This window comes from Clinocottus analis, unplaced genomic scaffold (genome assembly GCF_023055335.1).
Source record: "Clinocottus analis isolate CAN_PGR_092001 unplaced genomic scaffold, fCliAna1.0.p SCAF_5, whole genome shotgun sequence".
In the NCBI taxonomy this organism is placed as follows: Eukaryota; Metazoa; Chordata; class Actinopteri; order Perciformes; family Cottidae; genus Clinocottus; species Clinocottus analis.
In genome coordinates this window covers 5540048-5564585 of record NW_027176207.1, presented here as the reverse complement: position 1 = coordinate 5564585, position 24538 = coordinate 5540048, and the positions used below count along the sequence as shown (strand labels likewise).

Below are 24538 nucleotides of genomic sequence, written 5' to 3'. Positions count from 1 at the left end.
TCAGTACACAACAGGCCACTTTTGTATTTACCTCTAAAGCTTCGTTTATTCTCGCGCTTGGCGCTCTAGCGGGAGCCTCTGCAGATGGCGTGCGAGCTCCGAGCAGGAACAGAGGTGTTTATACTCTGTGCGATGTGCACTGCATTAGGCCCTGAAACGCCAGAGGGCAAACACACACAATTAACTGTGAGGAATCAAAAAGACAACGAGTGTAACTCATCGATATGCCCACAGACTGTAGAAAAAAATAAGGGAAAAAAAGCCATAAACCAACCTCCACGGTGCCGAGGAGGGATTGTAATTATCTGTAAACTCGTATCTCACATTCATGGACTACTTTATTACCTTTGTACAGGCCCAGTGGAGAAAGTATTTCATGCATTATAAAGAAACAAAGGTTGAATATTCTGTAAACTATTTGATTTGGCTGTTGATTTTTAAGACCTCCTGTTTCTAAAGCATAGAAAAAAGAATTGGCCTTCTTTGTATAATTCCGACATGTATAACGTGTTTTTATCAGCTGACTATTTGTGACAGTCACACTGTCACAATAAAGTATTCTAGCGTGTGTTGCTCCCGTTCACATTCTTAGTTCTAATAATTCATATCATTTTTGTATTGCCCCCCCCCCACACCTCTGAACAGGGTTCCTGGTTCCTTCCAGCGCTACATACTAGACAAGCACAGTTACATACAGTCGGTGTACTGCAGCCAGTTCAGCATGTCAGGTGTGAAAAAGCAATTTAAAGTTTTGCCACGAAAACTGTTTATTGGACTCCATCCATCCATCCATTTTCATCCTTTTATCCGGGGCCAGGTCAAAGTACTCCAGGAGTCCCTCTCCCCAGCCAGATTTTCTACCCTATCCAAGGGAACCCTGAGGTGTTCCCAGGCCAGAAGATATACATTATAACCTCACACCTAGAGCACATTAGTGTTTATTGGACTGAATCTGGTAATTCGGAAATGACACCCCCTGCAGTTAGAGTGACCCGCGAATCTCAGTGTGGACACGGTAGTCTGGGATTACTCTCAGTGAGTTTTTCCATAAGTGGATTGCATGGTTATGATTGAGGAAGGTAGATGGCTACAGTGGAGTTAAGGAGCACAGAGGGAGAGAGAGAGAGAGAGAGAGAGAGAGAGAGAGAGAGAGAGAGAGAGAGAGAGAGAGAGAGAGATTCTTACTGAGAGGGATTTACATTGTCATGTGTTTTCAGTCTGTGATTGTGTGGTGACGTAGCCCTGCTTTATTTCTCTGTTATAAGTTTACTAATGTGTACTGGGTTGTCGTTACACCTTTAAATCATATTTGAACTAGTTTGGCTTTCATTAGCAGACTTGTAGTAACTTGTATTGTGTTTTAAATACATCATTGTTCGAGGGTTGAAGGAATCTGTCCTGCAAAGTGTTTTGTGGCAGAAGAATCTTTGATGACCAAGCGTAAAAAAAAAAAAAAAAGATATTTAATATTTATTTGAGGTTAAATATTTAATTGAAGTCATCTTTTTCATCCTCTGTGATGTCAGATAAGTAGATAAATCATATTAATATTCCAATTTCTTTCAGTGTGAAATCTTCCCCGCAGTCATGCCCCGCTGCTCTCCCACTGTGAAGGACACACACTGTGGTACTTAAGATGAGTACGCAGCCTCTGCCCTTCTGTCTCCTCAACCCTGCTGATTTTCAAATGGAAATCAGCAGACCAGGGATAGATTGCTGGAGGGCCTCTGACCCTGACAGCCGACCTGCATGACCAAATTAAGACGTCAGATCGGCAAAAACCTGTTGAATGAACCGGTTTAATGAACGTCTGCCAGAGATGGATTCATTTTGTGTATCTGAACCTGAACCTCTTACGTCAAGCGCTTTGCTAAGAAAGACGCTATATTCACACAGTTGTGAGGCCAAGAAACTTTTCAGAGATTTAGCAGTGGAGTTAGTTAACCTTGTCCAGAGTCAGTTCTTTCCCCCACTTCCATGCTCGCCTTAAGTGATGGGCCTCTCATAGCAGCCAATTAGGCTGTGTCATTCCTCGAGGTGCACAATCCCGTTTGATAGATCATGCACCACAAGCATGTAGAGGGAGAGGCAGTCAAGCATGCTCCTAGGTCAGCTCCATCCAACATACACCAGCCCCCACTATCAGTCAGCCAAGGCTGTGTGATCAATGGGGAGGAAACTGTGTAGCTATTATTTATAGGATCACCACACCATTAGACCCAACTATCCACTTAGCCTTTGCCACTGACTGTTGCTGTGTGCCAGACTAGAGAGAATTGGAGATTGAGGACGGCTAGCCAGCCCATATTGTTGGAATCGTTCTTTCCATTTATCTCCATCCACACTAAATTTACTCTGGGCTCCGGTTCCCATGATACAGCCAGCACACCTGCATTTGGAGGCAGGCAATAGCACACCAGTTATAAACCAGGCGATGTGGAACTCCGTTGTGTACCCAAAATGTTGCACAAATGTTGACTGCTTACAATTTTCTTTCTTTTTTTTAAATTCTTTGCAATAGTGTTTATAAACTGCATCATGATAAGTAAAGTTTGCAAACTTGTAAATTAAAGGAAATTAAAATGTGGATTCAAGGAAGTTAAATGATATGTATACTGATTACAGCACAGTACATTATTGTATTATACAAAATGTACCAGCATTTGTGAAATAGCAAAAGTAAAAAAGGCATGCACTCAAACTAAATGTCCTCGTGACTTTCATTAGTACGTTGCTGAAGGCCTTTATGAATGAACTTCGACTGAACTCTCCTCTCAATTAGGATTTCCACTTGGCAGTGGCAAACACACTTGGTCATTCACAAGAGAAAAGAGGTGATTTCCTTTCCCTATTTTCTACAAATATGAGCGATATATTCTTGAGGAGCAAACCTGACACCTGATAAATACAGTGTTTCAGAGGTGCAGGTACATTTCTCACCTCCCCTTATTTCCTGATTATAAATAGAGATGCAGTGTGTACTTTACCTTTCCTGGAAGGAAGGTGCAGCAAACATCTGGTAAGAGGTAAATGTGAGAGCAATCGAGTGTACATAACCTCTCATGGAGCACATCTCGGCTGGAAGCGCTTTAGCCCTTAGAAAAGTATTGTTTGTTGTTAGCAGATACATCATCTCCTTTCTTTCTATGTTTCTCACAGCCTCTTTTAATTATTTAGTATGATTGAATCCATGCTGGAGTCTCAACTAAAGCTCATATCCGGCTATTTCTCCCTCTGATCTCTGTTGCTCAGAACACCAGAGACGACCACTATGTCTTTTGAGTGCAACATGATATCTATCACACACTAGAATACAGAGTGATTAGTTTTACGTGGGGTGAGAGCTGAACAAAACTGACCAACAAAAGAGTTGTGGGCAAGTGCACGTGATTTCAAACCGTGTGCAACACAGACTCACATGTTTCATCCCAGAATGTACGCTTATCTTTTTTTAAAGTGACTTCTGTGATCCGATGCACCGGATCAGAACTCAGCTGTGTCTTCGTTTGTGCTCACACACTCGACACTTTAATGGGATCTGATCCAATATATTCTGGTGGATAAACAGATTGTACATTATCCAAGATAAAATCCCCCGTGTTCAGTATAAGCAGACTTGTACTCTTGAAGAATAGACGCTAACAAAGCTCCATCTACAAATGTTTCACCATGAATATTTCCCATTACGTTGTTATTTAAAGCTTTTATTTTGAAACAGGAAAACAAGGTAATGTATCTTCATCAGGAGTAAGGTGACAAGAGTCACAGGTGTGTGTGTGTGTGTGTGTGTGTGTGTGTGTGTGTGTGTGTGTGTGTGTGTGTGTGTGTGTGTATGTGTGTGTGTGTATGTGTGTAAGGGGACGAAGATGATAGAGACCTATGTTTGTAAAATGGTCTGGATTGAGTCCACATGCTGTCCACACCTCACTGGGATCTGAACTCAACGGGAGCAGACAACCTCAGCATGTGGTCTGGCTGATGGGATCCCAAAGCGAGCAGCATCCGACCTCAGAGTGTACACTCTTGATAGTTAGTGTGTCCCGGCATGATGGGATCAGATCTAGTGAAACCACTTTGCACCTCCTGACCATAATTATGTTGAACATATGCTGAGGGTTCAGTCCCCATGTCGCAAGGCTTCATTTCCATACCATCCATACATGTATCCCATTAATAATCTGATGGAGTTGTTGTTCTGCTCTGAGAGCAGAGAACACAAGGACAGAGGCCTCAGCAGCAGTCACAGTTGAGCTGACGAATGACCCGGGCCATGAGGAGACTTTGGAGGTCTAAAATGCCCTAGCGTGACAAGTGAGCTGCACTATGCTTCATTTCTTTCCCCGGCCATACAAGCCTCCTTGAACTGTGTGACTTAGGTTGATGAGAGGCCAGTGGGTATTACTTGCTAAAGGCACCTTCATCTGTATGTGTCTGTGCAGCTGTCCAGAGTCTGGTGATTTAGAGCTAAAGGATTCATCTGTGTGGATTCAGACCAGAGCAATTTATATATTTTTCAATTATTTACGGTTTTCAGAGTAGTTTGTTTTGAGTTCTGTCAAGGTTTTAAAGCTGAATTACATTACATATTCATGTGTGGCTGCTGTCAACGGGCCCGGTAGGAAAAGAGAGCGACAGCAGTTTATGTTGACAAGTGATTGCACAAAAGCAAGCGTTCTGCTGCCTGGGATAGCTTTGGTGGAAGGAATATTATCTCAGAGCAACAACGCTTTGCACTCTGCTTTTCCTGCTGTTGGAACACACTGTGCGTCCTCTGTGCTATTAGTTGTCAATATGGGATGCGGCTCATATGGCTTATAAGTCAAGATAAATGGATCATGACTTCAGTTGTGTGCATTTTATTCGTAGCAACCGACCAAGTTATTTTGGAAACTCAATTTTGGGTATTGGTCCAGAAACTCAATGCGTTGTATTGGTGTTCAACGGATGTTCATTTTGTTTGAACATTACATCTCCAATTGTTCTTAATTGTTCCTGTGCTGTTCCTTTCCTGAAGTCTTTATTTTCTTCACTTCCTGGTTGGTTTCAGGCTCTGTGTTTGACAACAGTTTGTCACTGTTTTGTCACACAAAAAAAGGCCTAAATATGGAAAAGTGTCTCCTGTGAAATGCGGACAGTGAGTAACCTCATTAGTGATGACAGAAGGCGACGTTCAGACTCCTGGGAAGTGTGGCACAGTGCGGGGCTGCGACGTGACAAAGACACGTTTGTGTGCGTGCAGATTTCAGCCCAAGTGATTACAAAAGAAACTGCTATCGCATTAAATGCACATTTACATGCACTTAAGTAGCTGTGTTACTGTTGTTTTCCTCCAGTTAGCTGATTCTCTGAAAAGTTATGTAAATGAGAAACCTGGTTAGCATAATCAGGGAAAGGGATTAGAGAAGCCTGATTTCCACAGGATTCTTCTGCCATGCACATAGTTTACCGGTTATCTAATCAGCTGTTTACTAGTACGCATGTGCAAGACAGAGAAAGTAGCATCAGATTTACATGAAGCGATCTCTACTGTAAGTCAGGAACCTGGTTTCTTCTGAGCGTTGGGTCATTCATTATTTTTGGATATTGGGGGAACATCTGTATAATTAAATGGCATTGTAATTGTTCCGACTATCACACATTTGCATCCGAAGGCTCTATTTTACATTCAGTACACCTTACTACATCCTCTGTCTCTGCTGCATGTATCCTAAGTCAATATCCTCACTCCAGACACAAATACTGAAGCCTGGCCTAGTGGCCCTACACTGTGGCCCTACGCATAGTGGCCCTACGCCTGCCTTACGCCTAGTGGCCATAATCTGTGGCCCTACGCCTAGTGGCCCTGTGCCTAGTGGTCCTCCACCTAGTGGCTACCCATACGCCTAGTGGCTCTACGCTTGGTAGGTTGTTTAGGAGTTATAAAATCCTAACTGCTTTTGCAGCGGAAAAATGTTTTTTTGCAGCGGAAAAATGTTTTTTTCCCGCGATGACATTGTGAGTCTTTGACTCCAGTCTCTCATTTGAAAGTTGTGTTCCCAATCACCAGACAAGGCCGAGCTATCCGAGAGATAAACATCGCGGCCTTTAATGAAATTTGGCCAGAGTGGGCTGATAAATGAACTGAGCGATTTCTGCACATGGGCCGGCTACTCGCTGAGTCTCCCGAGACTGAAAAATGTCTTTGACATTCCAGTCATTAGCACACTTAATACTTTAAATGAGCCCCTTTAATTTTCTGTAGTTTTGTTAACAGGGGGGTGGAAGCACAGGAGTCCTCTGCTCTGTGGGGTCTGATTTATTGCCTTTACTGTACGCTGTGCGAAAGCATTTATATAAGACGAGTGGAAGTGCTCCGGCAAATTTGGCCTGATGTGTAGAGCTGTGAGTGTGTTAATATTATTCACAGGGGTGCTTTTATCCCCGGCTTAGCTTTGTGTCCAGCTCAATTAAGCAAAGCTCAAACACTTTCTCAGACACTGAGCCTCGATTATGATCAGAGGAGCCGCTGGCCACATCCCACCGCTGGTATCCTCGCTCTCTTTCAGGTTTGTGGAGAGGAAGGGGGGTAACTGGCAACTAGCAACAGCCTGTGTGTGGATACCTGGATATCTTCTTGAGCGATCTTTTCTTTTATTCAAGCACCTCATTAGTTTTTATTAATTAGATTTTATTGTATTCTCTTCTATTTCTTTTCAACTCAAATGCTTTTCAACAACATCTTACACATTCACAAAAGATAAAACAAACTAAAACAAGACCATGTCCAATAATTTCCCACTTTCCTGTAACTGTGCTGCCATTTATATTATTCTGTCATCTCCCTCTCCTCTTTTTATATTTACCTTTTTTCAGCGTCCTTGTAAATAGAAATTGTTGTAAAAGAGCGTGAGCTAACTCACTCTGTATTAAAAAAAGATAAATCAATATCTGTCAAGAACATTATAAGAGACTTGCTTAGAAGCATCATCTGCAATTTAAATAGCATGTCTTTATTTGTTTAAAGGGTAAGAATCACAACACTAATATTAGAGAATGTATTTCTTCCAGCTCAACACTTACCATGTTGGTGTGCAGGTGACACTATGAAACAACACAGGTTATTTTCTCACGTGCAATAATTGAATATGCAAACACACACAGTACTGTCAGCAATATAGTGTGCCAATGAAAGTATAGGCATTTTGTATTATCGGCCATCACATAATGTCGCCACTTTATAAGAAAAAACAAGATTAATAGTTGGTGGACCACAGGAAGATGATATCCAGTTGCACTATGGGAAAAAGCTTCTGGAGCTTGACCCATAAAAGTCAGACTCTGCATATTTAATTATTTCTAAATGTCTCACAAGTCCTTCAGCTTTAACTAAGTCCAACACTTAATTGATAGAGTATTCCTTTAAGGAGTTTTGAAAAAAGCATACTTACATTATGAAATCTAAAAATGCAATCACCTGACAGTGCAGCTAGTTAGACATCAGCTGTTGCTGTGAATGATGATGTATCGCATCAGTCTGCAGATGCAGACGGACGTGTCCGCGCTTCCTCCAGTGCTCGTATCTTTACTTGCAAGCTTTTCCAGCAGTATTTAGAGGATTACTCATTAGCATTATCTCACTCTTGCTAAGAGCACACCGGCTCATCCTAGCGTGAACAGGAAGGTTCGAACCAGAAGCCATGACAATCCAGCAGAAAGTCGGCTCACAAATGAGTCTCGAAAGGCTTCACTCAACCAGAGACTGGGAGGATCCTCCTGGTTCCATTGCTAAAACTGGATGAAAACAAGGAAACAGAAGAAGGCGGCCATCCATATCGGGGGGATAACACACAGCAGACTTGTGCTTGTCAACAGTCTAAGCAGAAACAAATGCACAGAACTGTTGTGGCTTTCATAACAGTGATCATGTATTTCTTGCATCACTTTCATGGAGCCCAGTTCTTCCGCTCCTCATCTGTAATGCACGTGAGTTGATGCTCGTCTGTCTGCTGAGAGGAAGCTCCACTGTGTTCACTTGTTTTTCCTGCTGACTCAGGTTTTCTGTAAGGGGACTTTAATTCCCTGACTGGCCGGTCCCTTTAAGAAGAAATGGTGTACTTCCCCTTTAAAATGTCTCTGTGGGTGTTTGTTCCTGTTGTATTGATGTGAGTCAGGCCCAAAGAAGAGAGCAGTTTCTCTACCTCACTAACAATCTATTGTTAGTGGTTGTTTGTTTATGCAATACATTTTTTCTTTAGTGCATTTGACTACAAATTGGCTCCAGAGGAGGAGAGATTGATGCCATCTGGTTAAATTGGCACTAATTCCAGATCTCCTCCCTGATTGGCTACAGAGAGCAGGAGACAGGTTATAAAAGGTCATACAGACAACAAACTGGTCTTTTTCTCTCCAGGAAAAGGGAGGAAGACAGTCACATGTGAACCAGAAGGGTTTTCCACATTACAAGTCTGCAGAGGACCTTTAGTGATAAACCTAAGGAAATAGTTTATGTTTCCTGTTTGTTGCCTGTCTGGAAGTTTACCGTGAGGCGTTGCAAACGCATGTTTAAGAACACTAGACCTTAATGCATCCTCTCTGACACACTGATGCCTGCATGCTGTAAAGATCACATCGGTGGCTCCAATAAACCAGTCCGGCATGAGGTAATTTAACTCGTAGCCGCTTTAATCACAGTAGTCTCTTCTACATTGACGGTTTGAAAGAGAGACGTTCCCTGGAAGATTTCCAAGCTTATATATTACAACTATTTATTACTCTCAAGTGTTGCAGCCCTTAATTACGCCTGCCAAGACTATATATATATATAAAATAGTAGACCGGCTGCTTGATAGGCAATCACTGCTGCTTTTAAAGTGGAATTACCACTTATTTAAGATCCCATCATGTAAGTGCAATGTCTGAAGCTGCAGTTGGATATGAGGAGGAGGATGTTGGCTTTGAACCTGAAAAAAACACAGCCCAGTAAAGTATTCATAAAACGTATATGTACACAGTTATAATATCCAGTATCCAGCGCTGCGTCTAAGTCAGACTCCTTCTATTGGAAGGCCTTTACACACTGGGGGCATTTCTGTTTTTGTCATGAACATTTTTCCCAGATAACTTGAGTATTAGGCAACGAAAAGGGAGCAGCGAGGACGATCTTCTGAGCTTATAAGAGATAATAGAGACCGCGTAACTCTTTAGAGGAACTCAAAGTCACACAGATCCTTTCACTGACAGGAAACTCATCAAATTATCTTACAGTAGCTTCGACACACAACCGTTTACCACAGGCGACTTCCAGGCGCTGCTTCAACAGGACCACGCTAGTTGGTACTGCGCTAATCAATCGGAGAACTTTTCTTAAAATGTGTTAGCAATTTGAATAGTTTTGTTGAGAAATAATCACAGCCGAGTATGTTGGCATTTATTTTATTATTTGTTTATTTGTCACACTGACTGTTTGTGAAGGCTTTAAGACCCTCACAAAGGTTTCTCAGACCCAAACTGCTGCCAGACAAAAACATTTCATCAGAAAATAAAATTACGAAGTTTTTTTCTTTATGACCTTGCAGCAGTTTTAACTGTGTTAATCAACCAGCAGCAAAGATAAGCAATACAGGAAATAAAGTTTGTGAAAATGCCAATCTTAATGACTGAAGGAGAAATAATGCAGCGTTTTTAAGGTGCTGAAGGAAGCTAAGAAATAATTAAAGCAAAGTCCATGACAATAAAAGGGCAGGGGGGGGTGGGGGGTAAACACATGAATTCAATAACAGTTTGTTTTACTTTGTTCACATATTTTAATAATGTTGCATTGTGAGAAGGGTAAGCCTCCATGTGTTCGGCCATTGCTATAATCTCTTCTGGCACTGATCTATTCTCTTCCTGTTTTTGCACTTTGTGTCGTTGTTTGTTTGTTTCTTAATTTATCTAAATAAACTCCCAGACTGAGATCAAGAAGACAGAGAAAAGGTTAACCTGATTGTCATTCGTCATTCCCTCCATCTGTCTTTTCTTTTTGGAAGGTGGCCCAATGCCCTCAGTCTAAAACAAAGTCGTCCTCATTCATCCGCTGAGCTAAAGAGACGGGCGATCAGCCAGGGAGAGCTAAGGCAATCACTTTAATGTATCTCACACTGTGTGTCCTTCACACAGCGTTATGACATGATTCACTTTAGCTTTGCTGCTTCATACTTGGTGGAAGAAAACATTATTTACTCTTAACCAGTTACTGTTTCACTGTTAAATTCAGACTTCTCATCTTACTGTCTCTGTTTAATCTTACACACAAACTCAGCTTGTCTTCTGATAGCAATGAGACTGGGGAATCGGTATGTTTCTCTCTGAAAGAACGTGCAGTTCCTTTCTTATCATATGAGCATTTCTTGCAAACCGCTCGATAGGACGGGGGGAAAGGTTCACGGTTAGGCCGAAGACGTCATGAGGGTTTCTGTTAGTGGGTCATGATGAGTATTTAAGAGGTGGTTCTTTAAGAGATCTTTGAGCAGTCTTGGATATACAATTTGTCTATCACGTTGTACTTCTGACTCTCCTTCCTTGCAGCAAATAAATGTTCCTGTTTGAATGACTTTACTCCAAGGGGTCGAGCGAATTTTTCTAACAATACTGTACAGTATATTGGACGTTAGGTTGTAACAAAGATTCAAGGATCATGTATTGCTGTACAGGGATGCACATATGCATGCAGCTGTAACCCATCTGCAATACAATAAATACAAAAGTAAAAGCCAGCAAAAACTCACTGATACAAGATGGAAAGCTACAGATATATGAGCTCTATTCAATACATATTAAATATTGATTTTAAAATGTTAATATGGTCACATTGGGGTAACTCAGTAAATAATCACGAGCAAAGCCAAGGAGAAATAAAACTGTATATTTCATAATGTAAAACAGAAAATGTAGGGTTTTGAATGAGCCTGATTGATAAAATTAATAATTAAATTGCTATCTATAATTTACAGGTGCTCTGCAGCCATAGCTGTAGACTTATGTTTACATTATATAGCCAGAGGCTCATGTAGGACATTGTCAGGACTAATTACCGGACAGCAGAGCTTTGTGTTGTATTTGATTAGTTTCTACAATTTCTAATTAAATGTTAATATTCATTTATCTCAAGATTATATAGCAAATGCTCCACTCAATACATATTTGGACCTCATTCTTCTCCGCATAAGTCCATTTGTTCTTAAACTGACAGATGCAGCAAACTGGTTTCAAGGAGGAGGATTGTAGTGCGAGCACTGGGGGTGTCAGATATGACTGTGACAATAGTAATGGTTTACATGGCTACGTGGTCAGGACCAGTCTCTCTCCGTCTACGTGTGTTCGGTAGGAGAAAGAGCAAAGAACATGTGCATGTGTTCAGGAGTTAGACGGAGAGCATGTGTTCAGTAGGAGAAAGAGAACATGTGCATGTGTTCAGTAGGAGAAAGAGAACATGTGTTCAGTAGGAGAAAGAGAGCATGTGCATGTGTTCAGTAGGAGAAAGAGAACATGTGTTTAGTAAGAGAAAGAGAGCATGTGCATGTGTTCAGTAGGAGAAAGAGAGCATGTGTTCAGTAGGAGAAAGAGAGCATGTGTTCAGTAAGAGGAAGAGAGCATGTGCATGTGTTGATATGAGTGACACATATTTGGGGAGGACCCATTCCTCTTTCCAGGGCTCAGTCCTTCCTTTGAGTTGGCCTCCTGTACCTCCATCTGCATGAAGGCTGCAGGCCATCATTGGACAGTCTTTCGTGTGATATGTGGCGTTAAATTTGGCACCGTGACTTTAGCCTTTGAGGCACTGCCTCCTTCCAGGACACAAGTACCTCTTCACATGGCAGCAGGCCTGGAGAGGACTGCTGCTCTAGCGGGGAGAGCCTCCAGAACATACGCTTTCCAGGTATCATTAGTCCAAAGTCACGTCAGCTGAATACCATGGAGTCAGGTTCAGTGATTACTCTTCCCTCAAACTGGTTTCACTAACGACATTTCCATTCAGCATCTCACACCCCATGATGCATGTCACGGCTCTGTCATAATGTGACGAGCACGTCGCGGTGCAAACACCGCCGCGGTGCTCCAAGATGCAGCGAGCAGATTAATTCCTCCCACATGTTACAAGGAGACAAGTATGTTGACACAGAAATGTTTCTCTAATGAATGCATGGATTGGGTTAATTAATGGCCCCATCAGTGTAACTGGTGAGGCCTAATACATCACTGTGATTATGGGGAGACATTAGGCAGCTCAAGTGGCTCTTTTTCCATCAGGTCATGACACGCTTGTTTATCCGCTTTGCTCGACACAGAGATGGGAACATGAATAACTCGTAGCTTATTAATCTCTGGTGCGAACATTCATCTGCCGTGTGCCAATTTCTTCCTTCAGATTATCATGAAAGGAGTGGATTGGAGCAAGGACTAACTGCCGCTTATGAGCTATGGAATAAAATTGGAATAGTTCACAGTCTTGTGGCCTTTTTAGACATCATTCCTGCAAAGTGCTGGTTGTTCCTTGATGGGATTCGATGTAAGTTTCTGCTCCACAAACCTGCTGTGGCATGAACAGAACATGTAGTCATTATCTTGAGGTGTATAGCAGTCAGATTTAATTGCTCTTCTATTTTTACTGAGCTCCTCCCTTTAAATACGAGCATGAGACTCTGCATCACACGTAATAAGAGGTTTGTTTTAGAGGTAATGTTGCTGTTATTTAGGATTTATAGCGCACTGGTTGGTAACCTTTCTCAATTTATGAAGCTTGACTCAAGGCTTTTATGGATGCATGAATCACGTGTACTTGTCACGGCGGAACATCAGTCATGTCGAGGTATATGGATTCATAAACATTGTTCAACTCAGATGCTCATTAGTGATATGTAATGTTTGAATTCATGTGTATTTTCGGCCCAGTCTGGAATATTCAAAGGATTTTACTGGAGGCTACTTAATACTTCATCTTTTCATTCAATTCAGGGCAGCATACAGGTAAAAGTTGCACCTTCCACATTTATAAAATATTCAGAGTCTTGCAATAGCAGTGGTGTAACATCATCAATTACTGTCATTTTTTTCTCCTTTTTTTTCTTTTGGTTTACACGCTCTAAAATAAATGGCTGCCAGAAAGTTACCCTGACAAGCTGTGTAAAATATGGCCAAACTGCAGCACAGCAACATTTAATACACCACAAAGCAACTCGCATAAAATGGAGTTCAATCCTTTCTGGCTGCTGCAACAATCATTCAGAGACTATTGTCTGTATTCAAATCTGTATTCTATCTTTACATTACATCTTGGGTAACGTTTAATCATAAAACAGTCCATGAACGAAACCACATCTCCCCTCCCTTCACATGCCATTCTCCGGTGCAATAAAAGTTCAGGACTTCACATCCAAAAGCCCAAACGGTGTGATGTGCTTTGGCAGGTCATTGAAATGGAAACAGACTGTGAGACATCTGACATGTTTTTGGCATCGAGCATCAAAGTCTGGGCTTGAGTTGGAGCAGAACCCGTCACTAGATCTCAGTCCAGGTCCTCATGACCCAGAGTGGCCTGTAACAACACACACATATATATTTCCAATATGTTATATATCCAACATGGGCAATGTTGGCTCAGTGTTAGAGCAGGGTCGTCCTTCAATCACATGATCGTCAGTACGATCCCCGGCTTTGCGAGTCCATGTTGATATAACCTCAAATGTCATCCATCCATCTCTCCATCCATCCATCTATCTCTCTATCCATCAACATCACATTTTGGTGGTGTCAGTTAAAGCACTAAAACATGCACGGTTAATGCATCTGGGTCCTTGCTTATGATAAAGGATTGAGACATTAAAGCGGTGAAGTCATTTCTCACCAATTGGAGCTTACGTTCTCACAATTTGATCTCAAATATAATTTGAAAAAGTCAGTTTCTTTCAAAGGGCTTACAGCTTCCTTAGCATGTGAATCCCCACTCACTTGAAGCCTGTTTGACAGCATGTGTCTATGACAGCGGGCTCTATGCATCATCAGATGATACCATGTGGTCAGTGGGTGTTAAAAGGATGGAGTGTCCCTGCCGGCAACAATCAGGTGAGAGAAGTGACGCAGAAATCAAGTGTCAAGACATGACTGGTTGTTGACAGCTTCGCTCCTTAGATCTTGGTGCAGACCAAAAGACAGCAGAACAACATCACGCAAGACAGGTGGGATGAAAGGTCCCCCTTCTGTCTGAGGGACATTTTATCAGCTCCAAAAAAAAACACACACAGAGTGCCATATAAAAAAATACAAAGCATTTGTGTCTTTGTGATCGTCTAGACCAGGAATACATGCGCGGTGACATTATTTTTATCTGAAATTCTGAAAACAGTTCCGATTTCCATCACCCTCTTTGTATTTTGTCAACCGAGCCCATTGAGGTATGCATTGCGTGGGGAACATGTGTTTTAGTGCGGTGTTCAGAAGGCACCCTTTGATAAGCATCTTCAGCTCAAGAGCACGCGAGTCATTAGCGGTGATGTTGATGTATCCAGAGTGCTGCAAGAGATGAGGGTTGTACTCCTGGAAGCAAAGCTACCGATGACACGGCATTAGACATTAACCCAATTGATCCACAGTGTAAACAAAGTCTACTGCCGACGTCTAATTGTGGAGCAACACGTGTCATGTATTTTTAATGATCCACACACACTGTCAGGAGAGCGGAGGAGCCGTTTGCTCACGGTTACAGTTCCACCTCCCAATCTCGCATCTCCCTCCCTTCCTCCTTTCATGCTTCTGAGAGGGATGACAATTTTATTTTGGATTAAATTTTGTTTGCCATCTGTGCAGAAGCGATAAGGAGAGAAAATATGGTATGTAAAATATTTATCCCTTCCTTTTTCTTCTTGCTGCTCTCGAGGGGGATTTAGCTGCTGAGGCATATAGTTATAACAATAAGAGCCGACGTCACACCAGATATTCTTTTTAGTTAAGTTCTTCAAATATATATTCAAGAGGATCATTCCAAATAGACTTCTAGAGATGTAACGCCAATTGATTTAAAGGACCAGTGTGTATGATTCGGAGGATTATTTGGAAGAAGTGGAATATAATTCCCATCACTATATTTTAATTAGTGTACAATCACCTTGAAGAATAATAGTTTGTTATTTTTCAATTTAGTGTGGGCGCTTCACAGCTACAGTGCAGTTGTAGTGTTTATTTTCCGTGGTATTTTTTTGTCATATACAGATATGCAATGATGATTGCTGCATGGGTAATATGTATGTTGAGGTGGTCCAATGGCAAGTCTCTATTTGATCACGTGATTAGACAAACAGCCTACGGTAGGTAGCTAGTTTAGGTGCAAAATCTGTCAGGACTGACTGAAGCTAACATAAAGTGAGTGATGGTTTCTGCACATGGAGACTGAGAAACATTGCTATTCTAGTTTGCGCTGCTGAAGTTAACACAAAAGGCACCGAAGCTGCTTTTACTCTCTTAATTCCTCCTCGTTCCTCTTCATTTGATGACTATCAAACTAAGGATAAGCAATTTTAATCTCATAGCAGGTGTCACACTCTCTCAGTGATCTTAACATGGCAGCACTCACACTCACACCATGACTCAGTGTAAAAACGCTGCCAGGAAAGCGTCAGCTGTGTCACTGACCCTCTTAAGTTGAACACAAACTAAAGGAGACTGTTTCCAGAGGAGACACTGAGCATAGCCTCGACCTTGAAGACCGATAAGTCAGCAAGAGGGATACTGAGTTCTCTAAAAGCGACAGATTAGGACTTTGTGATATATATTGTTCCCTAAGTCATTAATAGTTTCTGTTACACTTAAGCATGAGCCAGAAGTCCACCTCTCTCAGCGCTGAAATAAGGCTTCCCGAAACATTTCACCCCTTTTGGTTTCTCCCTTTTTTTGGAAAATATCTTCAAAAACATGTTTGTTTTTTTGAAGGAATAATAATGATGTGCCATACTTACTGTTGCCATGGAAAACAAAAATATCTAAAACAAACATGAGTAGTAGCTAAGTGGAGAATAGGCGGATTTGATACTTAACCTTTTTTTGGGTGGGGGGGACCCTGCTCAACAGTAAACATGAAGTTTTCTATTTTTGCCTTCTTTTTTTTCTTTTTTCAATAAATAATTTCCGGTTTCTTTATGAAAACGATGGCATATGAATTAGCTGTGCACTTAGCACTTAGCTTGGAAGCACTTGGTAACTGAAAATATAGTTCATTAGTATCATTACATATAAATTTGTTGCAACTTACAGTATCATAGTGTGTCTCTTAAAGCTGCTGCTGTGATGATAAAAGTGTTTCTTGTTAAAAAGAAAAAAGTCAATGACTCAAGACCGACATACACTTTTGCAGCTACAACTGCTCCTGGCCACGCAGTTGCATCAACGGCCTCGTTTTGGTTTATGGTTCCCGTTCCTTTTCCATACGCGAGGACAGTAGGTGGCGCAACAGCCGTAGAGTCGACCTGCACATTTCACCGATATCTCCCTCCAGGAATTTACCGCCATCTGCGTGTCCTTATACTCCGTCAAAGACGGGTTTTTATAAATGCTCATATTTGCAGGACCTCTTCAGCCAAACGTTCTTCAACGGGATCCATTGTTTGTGTTTCTGCTACGGCCGTTAAAAATAGCAGTTTTATGCTATGAAACCGGAAATGTGAACGGCTTGCGTAGCTTTGTCGGATAGTCAGACATTTTGGGCGATGCACGCAAGAGGACAAACTGGACTACGCAAGGGGCCCTTGCGGATCTTGCATCCTTGCGTCTCTGCTTAAAACCAGAGTATAAATGACCCTTCATCTTCTGTCTCACAAATTGGCTGACGCAAACTTTACGTCCATTCTTAAAATGTTCTTGTATGTCTGCAGCTCTCCTTAAAGAGTGACAACAGAGAGGGAAACAGTGTTCTCCTTTCCTCTTTGGCTCTATTGAACCTGTTACCACATCCAACAGTGTGAAGAAGACCTTTAGGGGTTAAGTCACTCTTTAAAGTTCTGTATCCTGATGCTATCAGGAAAACCAGAGTGTTACAAGGCTGGTGTTATTTATAAAGGTTACCATTCAACAGTGGGAAATGCATTTGAAGCTCAAAGAAATTAATTTTCTGTGGCCATTAGAAATGAGAACCCTACTTTGAATCCACTTTGTCATATTAAATTGATCCTTCGCCATCTCACACATACACTGTGATCCATTATTTTTGAAAACCTTATTGATTACACACAAACGAACGCCATTTTTCCCCTTCTTTTCTCCATCATGGCACCACAAATGCCCCAAGGATGCCACTGACCCTACTGCCTCCACTGAAGTGGAAGTGACTGATGCTGCAACAAAAGCTGTGACAGCATTAATGGAGCCCAGAGTCTCTCAGCTGCAAAGTGTTTTGCTCCCCTAACATTGCCGCCATTTTGAACCGTTTCTTGTTGAACGCCCTGCCCTTCTGTAGGTCGGAAAATTAGGCCACAGAAATGTAAATGAACCCAGATGCTGAATGGGCATTTGGCAGCCAAAAAGCTCAGGTTGTACAAAGTATGAATTTCTACTTCCTTTGGCACGCTCCCTGGTGAGTGAGACTTTTAGTTTGTCTGGCGGTGCTTTCTCAGCGGGATCCGGAGATTTGTCATGAAAATGCAGCAGATGTGTTGCTCTGTGGAAACAGTCAAAGATCAGTGACCCAGCTCCTGTATCAAAGCAGCACTTTGTGACTGCTGAAACCAATCTGTTGTGGCGGTGCAGCGTTCCGCTCATTGTCTCAATCACTTGTGACTGTCACAAAGCAATTGTGTGGGCAGATTAACAACAGACACCTGGAGACTGCTCCAGAGCTGCCTTTTGCATCATACAATGGGTTGTTACAAAGCTTTTAAAAACAATGTCACCATTCCAAGCAGGCTGTTAAGATAGTGACTCTGCTATTCATATTTCCATTTTTATGCATATCAATATTTAATACATCCCCTCCTTTTTATAACTGAATTGGGAACTGTACTTATAGTACCTATGTTGTATAATGACCCATGTCATTTATTCACGAAATGCACACAATCCTTATGAAGGGGATTTGGTTGTGAAGTAAAAGACAAAACGTGGTTTGGCTCCCCCACGTATTAGAAGGGGATATGAAAATGGATTATTTGGAATATATTTTTAATTTCAACCAACACAATATTTACTTATTTCACCTGTTTTATGCAGAAGATCCCGGAAATACGTAATACTCGACTGTTAATATTATATGTCAAAGGCTTTTATTGTGACAGGTCAAAACAGAGTGGATCTGGTCTACTCAATATATATTCACATTCTGTGTGAAGTAATTGCACACAAAAAAAGATCCTTGTGTGTGAAGGTCTTAAGACTGTCCAGATTGAGCTGATCCATGCCTTACTCACAAAGCAGTTTCAGCCTCCAAGGTTTAAGATTTGATTATCATTGGGATGATTGTCCACCTCAGCGAGAAGGAAAAGAAAGGAAATCAGACATTTGCAATGAATAATACAGAAGATACCAATGATTGTGTCGCATATCTGATGAGCAGACGAGCCGACAGTGGCAGGCGTGATACATTTTAACTATTGGCTCTGCCACACGCCTCAACAACCAGCCTCTGGCCTCTGGTGCTCGATCAACCCGAGCACCAGAGGCTTCTCTTAAAGAGCTTGGTGTGGTGGGAGGCGTTGCTGATGCCATCGAAGGAAAGTTGAGAGTTTCAGGTGGCGAACATCTTACCTCATGAATAGCACACATCCTGAGGCTGTACGATACCTGAACTCTGACGCACAGGCGCTTGGTCATATAGCCTAGTATTTTTTAAAAAAGGGGGTGGTTCACGTCACCAAGAAACATGCAGATGAAAACTATATAATGTGGCCGCAGAAAGGACTTATTGTGTTTATTTGCTGAATAAATGTGATGCTCTTATTTTACATAGCCTATTAAGAGCTGCCCTGAGGCAAATTTCCATCAACTGTGTTGACATGGCGATCAAGTATTGAATTTAATTGAGCCCTTGTAATTGATGTCTTTTAGATTTTTTACTTGGCTTGTTCACCAAGTTGGAAGACTGGATGTACATTTCACATGTTGCTGGATTTATCGAACCGCAGTGTTGAAACCCTTATTTTAAGTGCTGTGTTTCTTACATATTTTTTCCATCTCTTCCCAGGTGTGCACAGGGGGACGTGGTCACACACACAGCATGGCTAAACCGCTCAAGTATCCTGTATGCCGGAGAAGACAAATGGTCGGTGGATCCCAGAGTGAGTCTGGTGACCCTTAATCAAGAGGAGTTTACCATCAAGATTGAAAACGTGGACATGACAGATGAGGGCCAGTATGTGTGCGCAGTCCAGACGAGCAGTCGACCGAGAACCACCTCAGTGCACATCCTCGTCCAAGGTAACACATACACACTATTATACTACCAAATGAGCGTAACATCAGTAATTAATCAGTGTAACTGAACAGACAGCTACAAAACTATTAAAACATTAATTTTCTAAAAATGTCTTCTCAAGCCTCTATCAGGAATGAATCTATCGTGTTTCAGTTTGCCAGATGTCTCATGTACCCCTGTAAAAACACTCCACACCCTCTAATAAGCATGTACTTTTACACAGGTTGTTTGTTTTTATTTTTCTAGTTTTTATGATTGATGCTCGTGTTATTCCTGAGCATCAGCACATGAGGGCATAAGTGAACAAACCACAGAGTGAAAGCAGACGTGTGCTCTCTCTTCTCTTTTTTTTTTGAATCTCGCTTCCTCATTCATTGCTTCGCTGGAGCGATTAGGGGCTAAATGCCTTGCTCGAGGAGCGGGAGGCAAGTGTGTTCCTCTTTCACGACGCAAGGTGAGGTTAATGGGGAAGTACCAGATGCTAAGATCCTTCGGCTAAAATGATGTGTGGAGTTGCGGTGAGTGTCCTCACAGAGCATCGATACACAGTGAGGTGCACACCGAGCATCCTGGCGCAGTGCAATGCAGTTGTTATGCAGACGACCATGTGGTGGGGCATGCTGCACATACAATGCTGTACTCAACTGTAGAAGAGATAACACTGAGCTGAACAAAAGAAATGCAACAATAACACCACCTGCATTTCTACCACATTGATATCAGTTGACTTCAGCTGTCTTTATTGCCTATGGGAGGCAGAAAGTAGACTAAGTTTTCTTCAAAGTCTTTTTTCCCATTTAATTTAATCAAATTGGACTCTGTTAAAGCATGCTCCCTTGCAGTGTCACCTGTCAGCATCCTGAAGGCTCTTTGTCTCCCTATGGCAACCTTGAAGACAGACAGCAGGTCTAATCTGCAGGCAACATCTATGATTTGAGACAACAGTTGTGGTCATGGCTATAAAAGTGCTAAACTACTCCATGTTTGTTGAAGAAACTGATGACACACTGTTATATTTCATAGCTCCTTACACACAAAATCAAAGGTCGTAATTACAACTGCTGACAGGAACATGCGCTTCTCACATTCTGTTGCACTGTGCATGATTCACCACATGTGAAAATGACTCATCTGAGTTGTCATTGTGACATAATGCAAAACAAAGAGAATGACAAACTATGAATGTCCTTTAAAAAGCTTTAGCAATATGTGCCTGTGGTAGACAGAGGCCCTCTTAGTGTGCTTGACAGTCATGACATGAAGCTCGGCGGTCCCAGAGGAGGCGGACATGTCCAGTTAAAGGACAAGACACTTTTTTAACTGGTGGGTGAAACGCAACGACCAAACACCCACTGCAATCCAGGTCATTAGAAAAAGGAGGCATGCCTCTCTTTTTCATCTACTTTTAATGTTCTTATTCCTCAAAATGCTGTGCCATCGCTGTACGGATGTGTGACTTAGTTTAGGTTCCTGATGGTCAGGCGGCCTCTCGCATGTTAGCCCCCGCCTTTGTTACGCCCCTGAAAAAGAATCACCAGAGTGGTGTGACTCTGTTTCCTCAGCAAGAACTTGAATGTATACAAAACACAATAATTGGAATGAGGAGAGATCCACAGGAGAGTAGAGAGTGCATACTTTATTTATGTTAACACAGTATTCAGAGAGATATTTCTCACTTTCTCTCATTATACTATGAAGCACAAAATAACCTCCATTCTCTTGAAACTTATCACATGACCAAAAGCAATTAATTTCAGACTCACGATCAAGACCACAATTTACTTTACAATATCAAGAACAAAGTCAACAATCTAAGAACAACACCATTTTTAACTACTTGGTTTCAGTAAATCCTCATTGTTATTTATGGTTAATCTGTTTTAAACACATAACATAACAGAGCATGCATTTACCATTTTCTTTGACTTGTAAAAGTGCACATTTTCCAACTTGTCACACCACCAGTGCATGAATGGGTGTAAATGGGTGAATGACGACATGCTGTTAAAGTCCATTTCCCATGTGTGTGTTCGCTTGAACAAGTTGAACCAGAGGATAGTGTCACATGCCACGGGCAACAGCTTGAAATGAAGCAGTAATCACTTCTAAGCACTAACATGACCCTTACCCCACATCAGAGCTTTTCAGAGCTGTGTAGTTCTGTTGCAAAGCAGGGGGTCTAGAGCCTCTGCCTAAAGGAGAGCAGCTGGTACTTAGGGCTCAACACACAGTTACCCGCTTCTCATTTGATTACTGATAGTATTTGAACTACCTGCCCTGTCTCTCATTTTTTCAATCGGATGTAAATTAGATGTTGAAGATGCTGTATCTTCAACATCACTGAACATACTGACAAGAGCCATTCTTAATTCTACTGAAGTTTCTAATCAGTTTCAATGTTTACTCCTTGAAGATTTTCAAATGCAAAAATGTTTTACCGTTACCAATTCTGATACATTAATAATTGAATTTGCTTGAATGCAACCTTCCTGACAGTTGTGAGCTCTGTAAGCAAAGCAGGACTGTACTGTCCACCGGCTGCTCACAGATAATAGCTAACAGCTAACATTAAACTTGCTCTCTTGCTGCCCATTTCAACACGGATTGGTTGTTCCCAATGTATCATTTAGGGGAAAATATAGTGTGGTCTCGGAGGCGGGTGTGAGCCGATCCCTGCAGACTTTTTGTTTGAGCATGTTGACTGGTGCATACGCAGGGGTCACGAGTTCAAACTGAAGTATCTTTAACAGCTCAACCTTTAGCATGGTGACTTGCGTTGTGTTAGGGTTGAGCACAGTCTCGTCTTTTATTTCTTCTTCTGAAAAAACTTTTCCCGTTAAACATATAAGAAAATCTAACCCGGAAACTGAGGAACCGAAATCTCTATCACAATTGGCACACTCAGCCATCTCGAAGCCTCTGCTAATTATGAATGGAACACTATAAAAGAAATTTGTCAATGAGTTGCTATGAATCTCAATGATCCATCTCAGCTTGTGCTCAGACATTGTTTGTCTGACATTAATTCATCTTTATGGGGTTATTTTTATGTGCACCTGAATCATGCCATGATAATGCCACTGTTCTGTCAATTATCACATGGCAGTCAAATTTTAAAAAAATCACAAGAACAAAACAGTAAAGGTCATTTGTATTATTTTTTTAAAAATGTAGGACAATTTGAAATTAGATTTAATTGTGTTTAAACTAACTAGATCCCCGTACGCATGTGTGTGTTTAAAGCCGTGAGCTCACTGTGCCGTCAGGCTCCATGCAAAGTCCTTATGTTGCTGGGACACAATGCAAACTACACAGTCCCTCTAATGGCATGATCAGTGGAACCGGCTCCATAAGCACAGTGGTGTCAAGTTTTGTGGAAGAGATAAGCTCTTGTTTTTAGTGGTTTTAAAAGAGAGCTCATTATATAGAACTGGCTCTCCCCCTCCTGGCGTATTTGATCAGAGGGCCTCGATGGCTCTCCAGCATGAGCTGTCAGTCCCTGGAACCGAGCCCCGTCACAACACCTCGTCTGATGTCAAGCGGCTGTGTCGGATTCAGATGGCTTCATCGATTATTTACAACACGTAAGATCTCAGCAGAGACTTTACCCAGTAGTTTACAGAACCTTCAGCTGGAGAGTTTAAAGCCGGATGACAGATTAGACCTCAACCCTAGAACAGTAAAGATGCATCAGTGTATTCTAGGACAGTTCTTCAGATTTGCTCTGTAATGGGCCTCATTATTTCCGCTGGGAGCATCGTGCAATCGGCCGTGTGTGTGTGTGTGTGAGTGCATGAAAGAGTGGGTGAGTGTGCGCCTCTCTGTCTGTCCACAGTTAATCACACATTTCGCAGAAGAGAACTGCATAATATTTGCCCAGCGTGAAGAGGATAACAGTTTGTGATGGACGTTGTGTTTGGCTAACAGCTAACAGAACTACAAGTACTCACACAGCGGCATCCCTCGCTAAAGTTGTTTCTATGTTTGGCTGCATTACCTCGCCTCAGCTCAGCCGCTGCTTCGCAGGCACACAACATGTTGGCTTCAATTTAATATTTGCCAGTATTGTATGAAGTGTTTTGTATAACGACTTCCAGCTGATTATGTGCATACGTCTCTTGTTTTAGAGTTTGAATGATATGTTTCACAACACTTTTAGCCCGTTATTTGCATACATCCCTGGTTGTTAGTTGGCTCACTTGTATTGGTCTTTACAGTTGGTAGGACTAAATGCTAACAGCTAATGGAACCACAAGTACCCACAATGCTGTAAATCTCCGCATCTCAGCCGTTTCTGCCGTGGCAATATTTTATGACACTTTACTTCTTATTGGCGCCATGACATTCAGTGAGTCAATTGTTATTGGTTATATTCAATCACACGATACAGCGGTGGTCGTTGTAGACTGACCTGGTGGAGATGTTCATTTTTCATTTTTTTATTAAAACGGAAAAAACAAGATAACAAACGAATTTGTTCATTCCCATGTGCAAACCTGTCAGTATTGTCCTTATGTCAGTCAGAAATACACAATAAGTAAGTAAAGTGTTCTTCTATATATCCCACAACATGCTTCACAATGAAAGACAAACTGAATAGAATACACAAAATAGGGGCACAATATCAAAGTCATCTATGAATCAGAGTAAAAATAAAATAAACGAATACATTACATGTAATACAGGCATGTTTTAGCTGCTCTCTAAAGGTCGCCATGAAGCAACTACAGTGGACCCGGTAGCTCAGCAAAAGCATTATGAATCTCTTGTAAGTGATGAAAACAGTCAGCACGGATTTACAAAAGTATTGATGGAATGAAATAAAAGCATGAATAGTCATTACATAAAATGTGTGTTTTAAAAAAACAACAAAAGCAGTTTTTAAAGCATTCTCCACACACACATACAAACGAGAATTCTCCTTGGCATCACTTTTTAACACACAGGTACCCCTTTGGTTTTCATTTTGGGTAAATAAAACAGGTCTATTGTTGTGAGTTTGATAGGCAACATTTCATAAGGTCATATTTGACATGACACAATGGTCTCCTTGGTCAAAGTCTGTTTGTTTGGCCCAGTCATCCACCCCATCCTCCTTCCTCTATGCACATTGGTCCCATTTAATTCAAT

The 24538-nt window shown here is 41.6% G+C and overlaps 1 protein-coding gene across 3 annotated transcripts in view; it reads left to right on the top strand.

Moving 5' to 3' along the window:
- ntm (neurotrimin) overlaps window positions 1–24538 on the top strand; it is a 386758-nt gene that overhangs the window by 326889 nt on the left and 35331 nt on the right. For all 3 annotated transcript variants that reach the window (XM_068600360.1, XM_068600361.1, XM_068600359.1), the window contains one exon: window positions 19178–19410. In XM_068600360.1, coding sequence (XP_068456461.1) covers window positions 19178–19410 — 233 coding nt within the window. The remainder of the gene's footprint in view (window positions 1–19177; window positions 19411–24538) is intronic.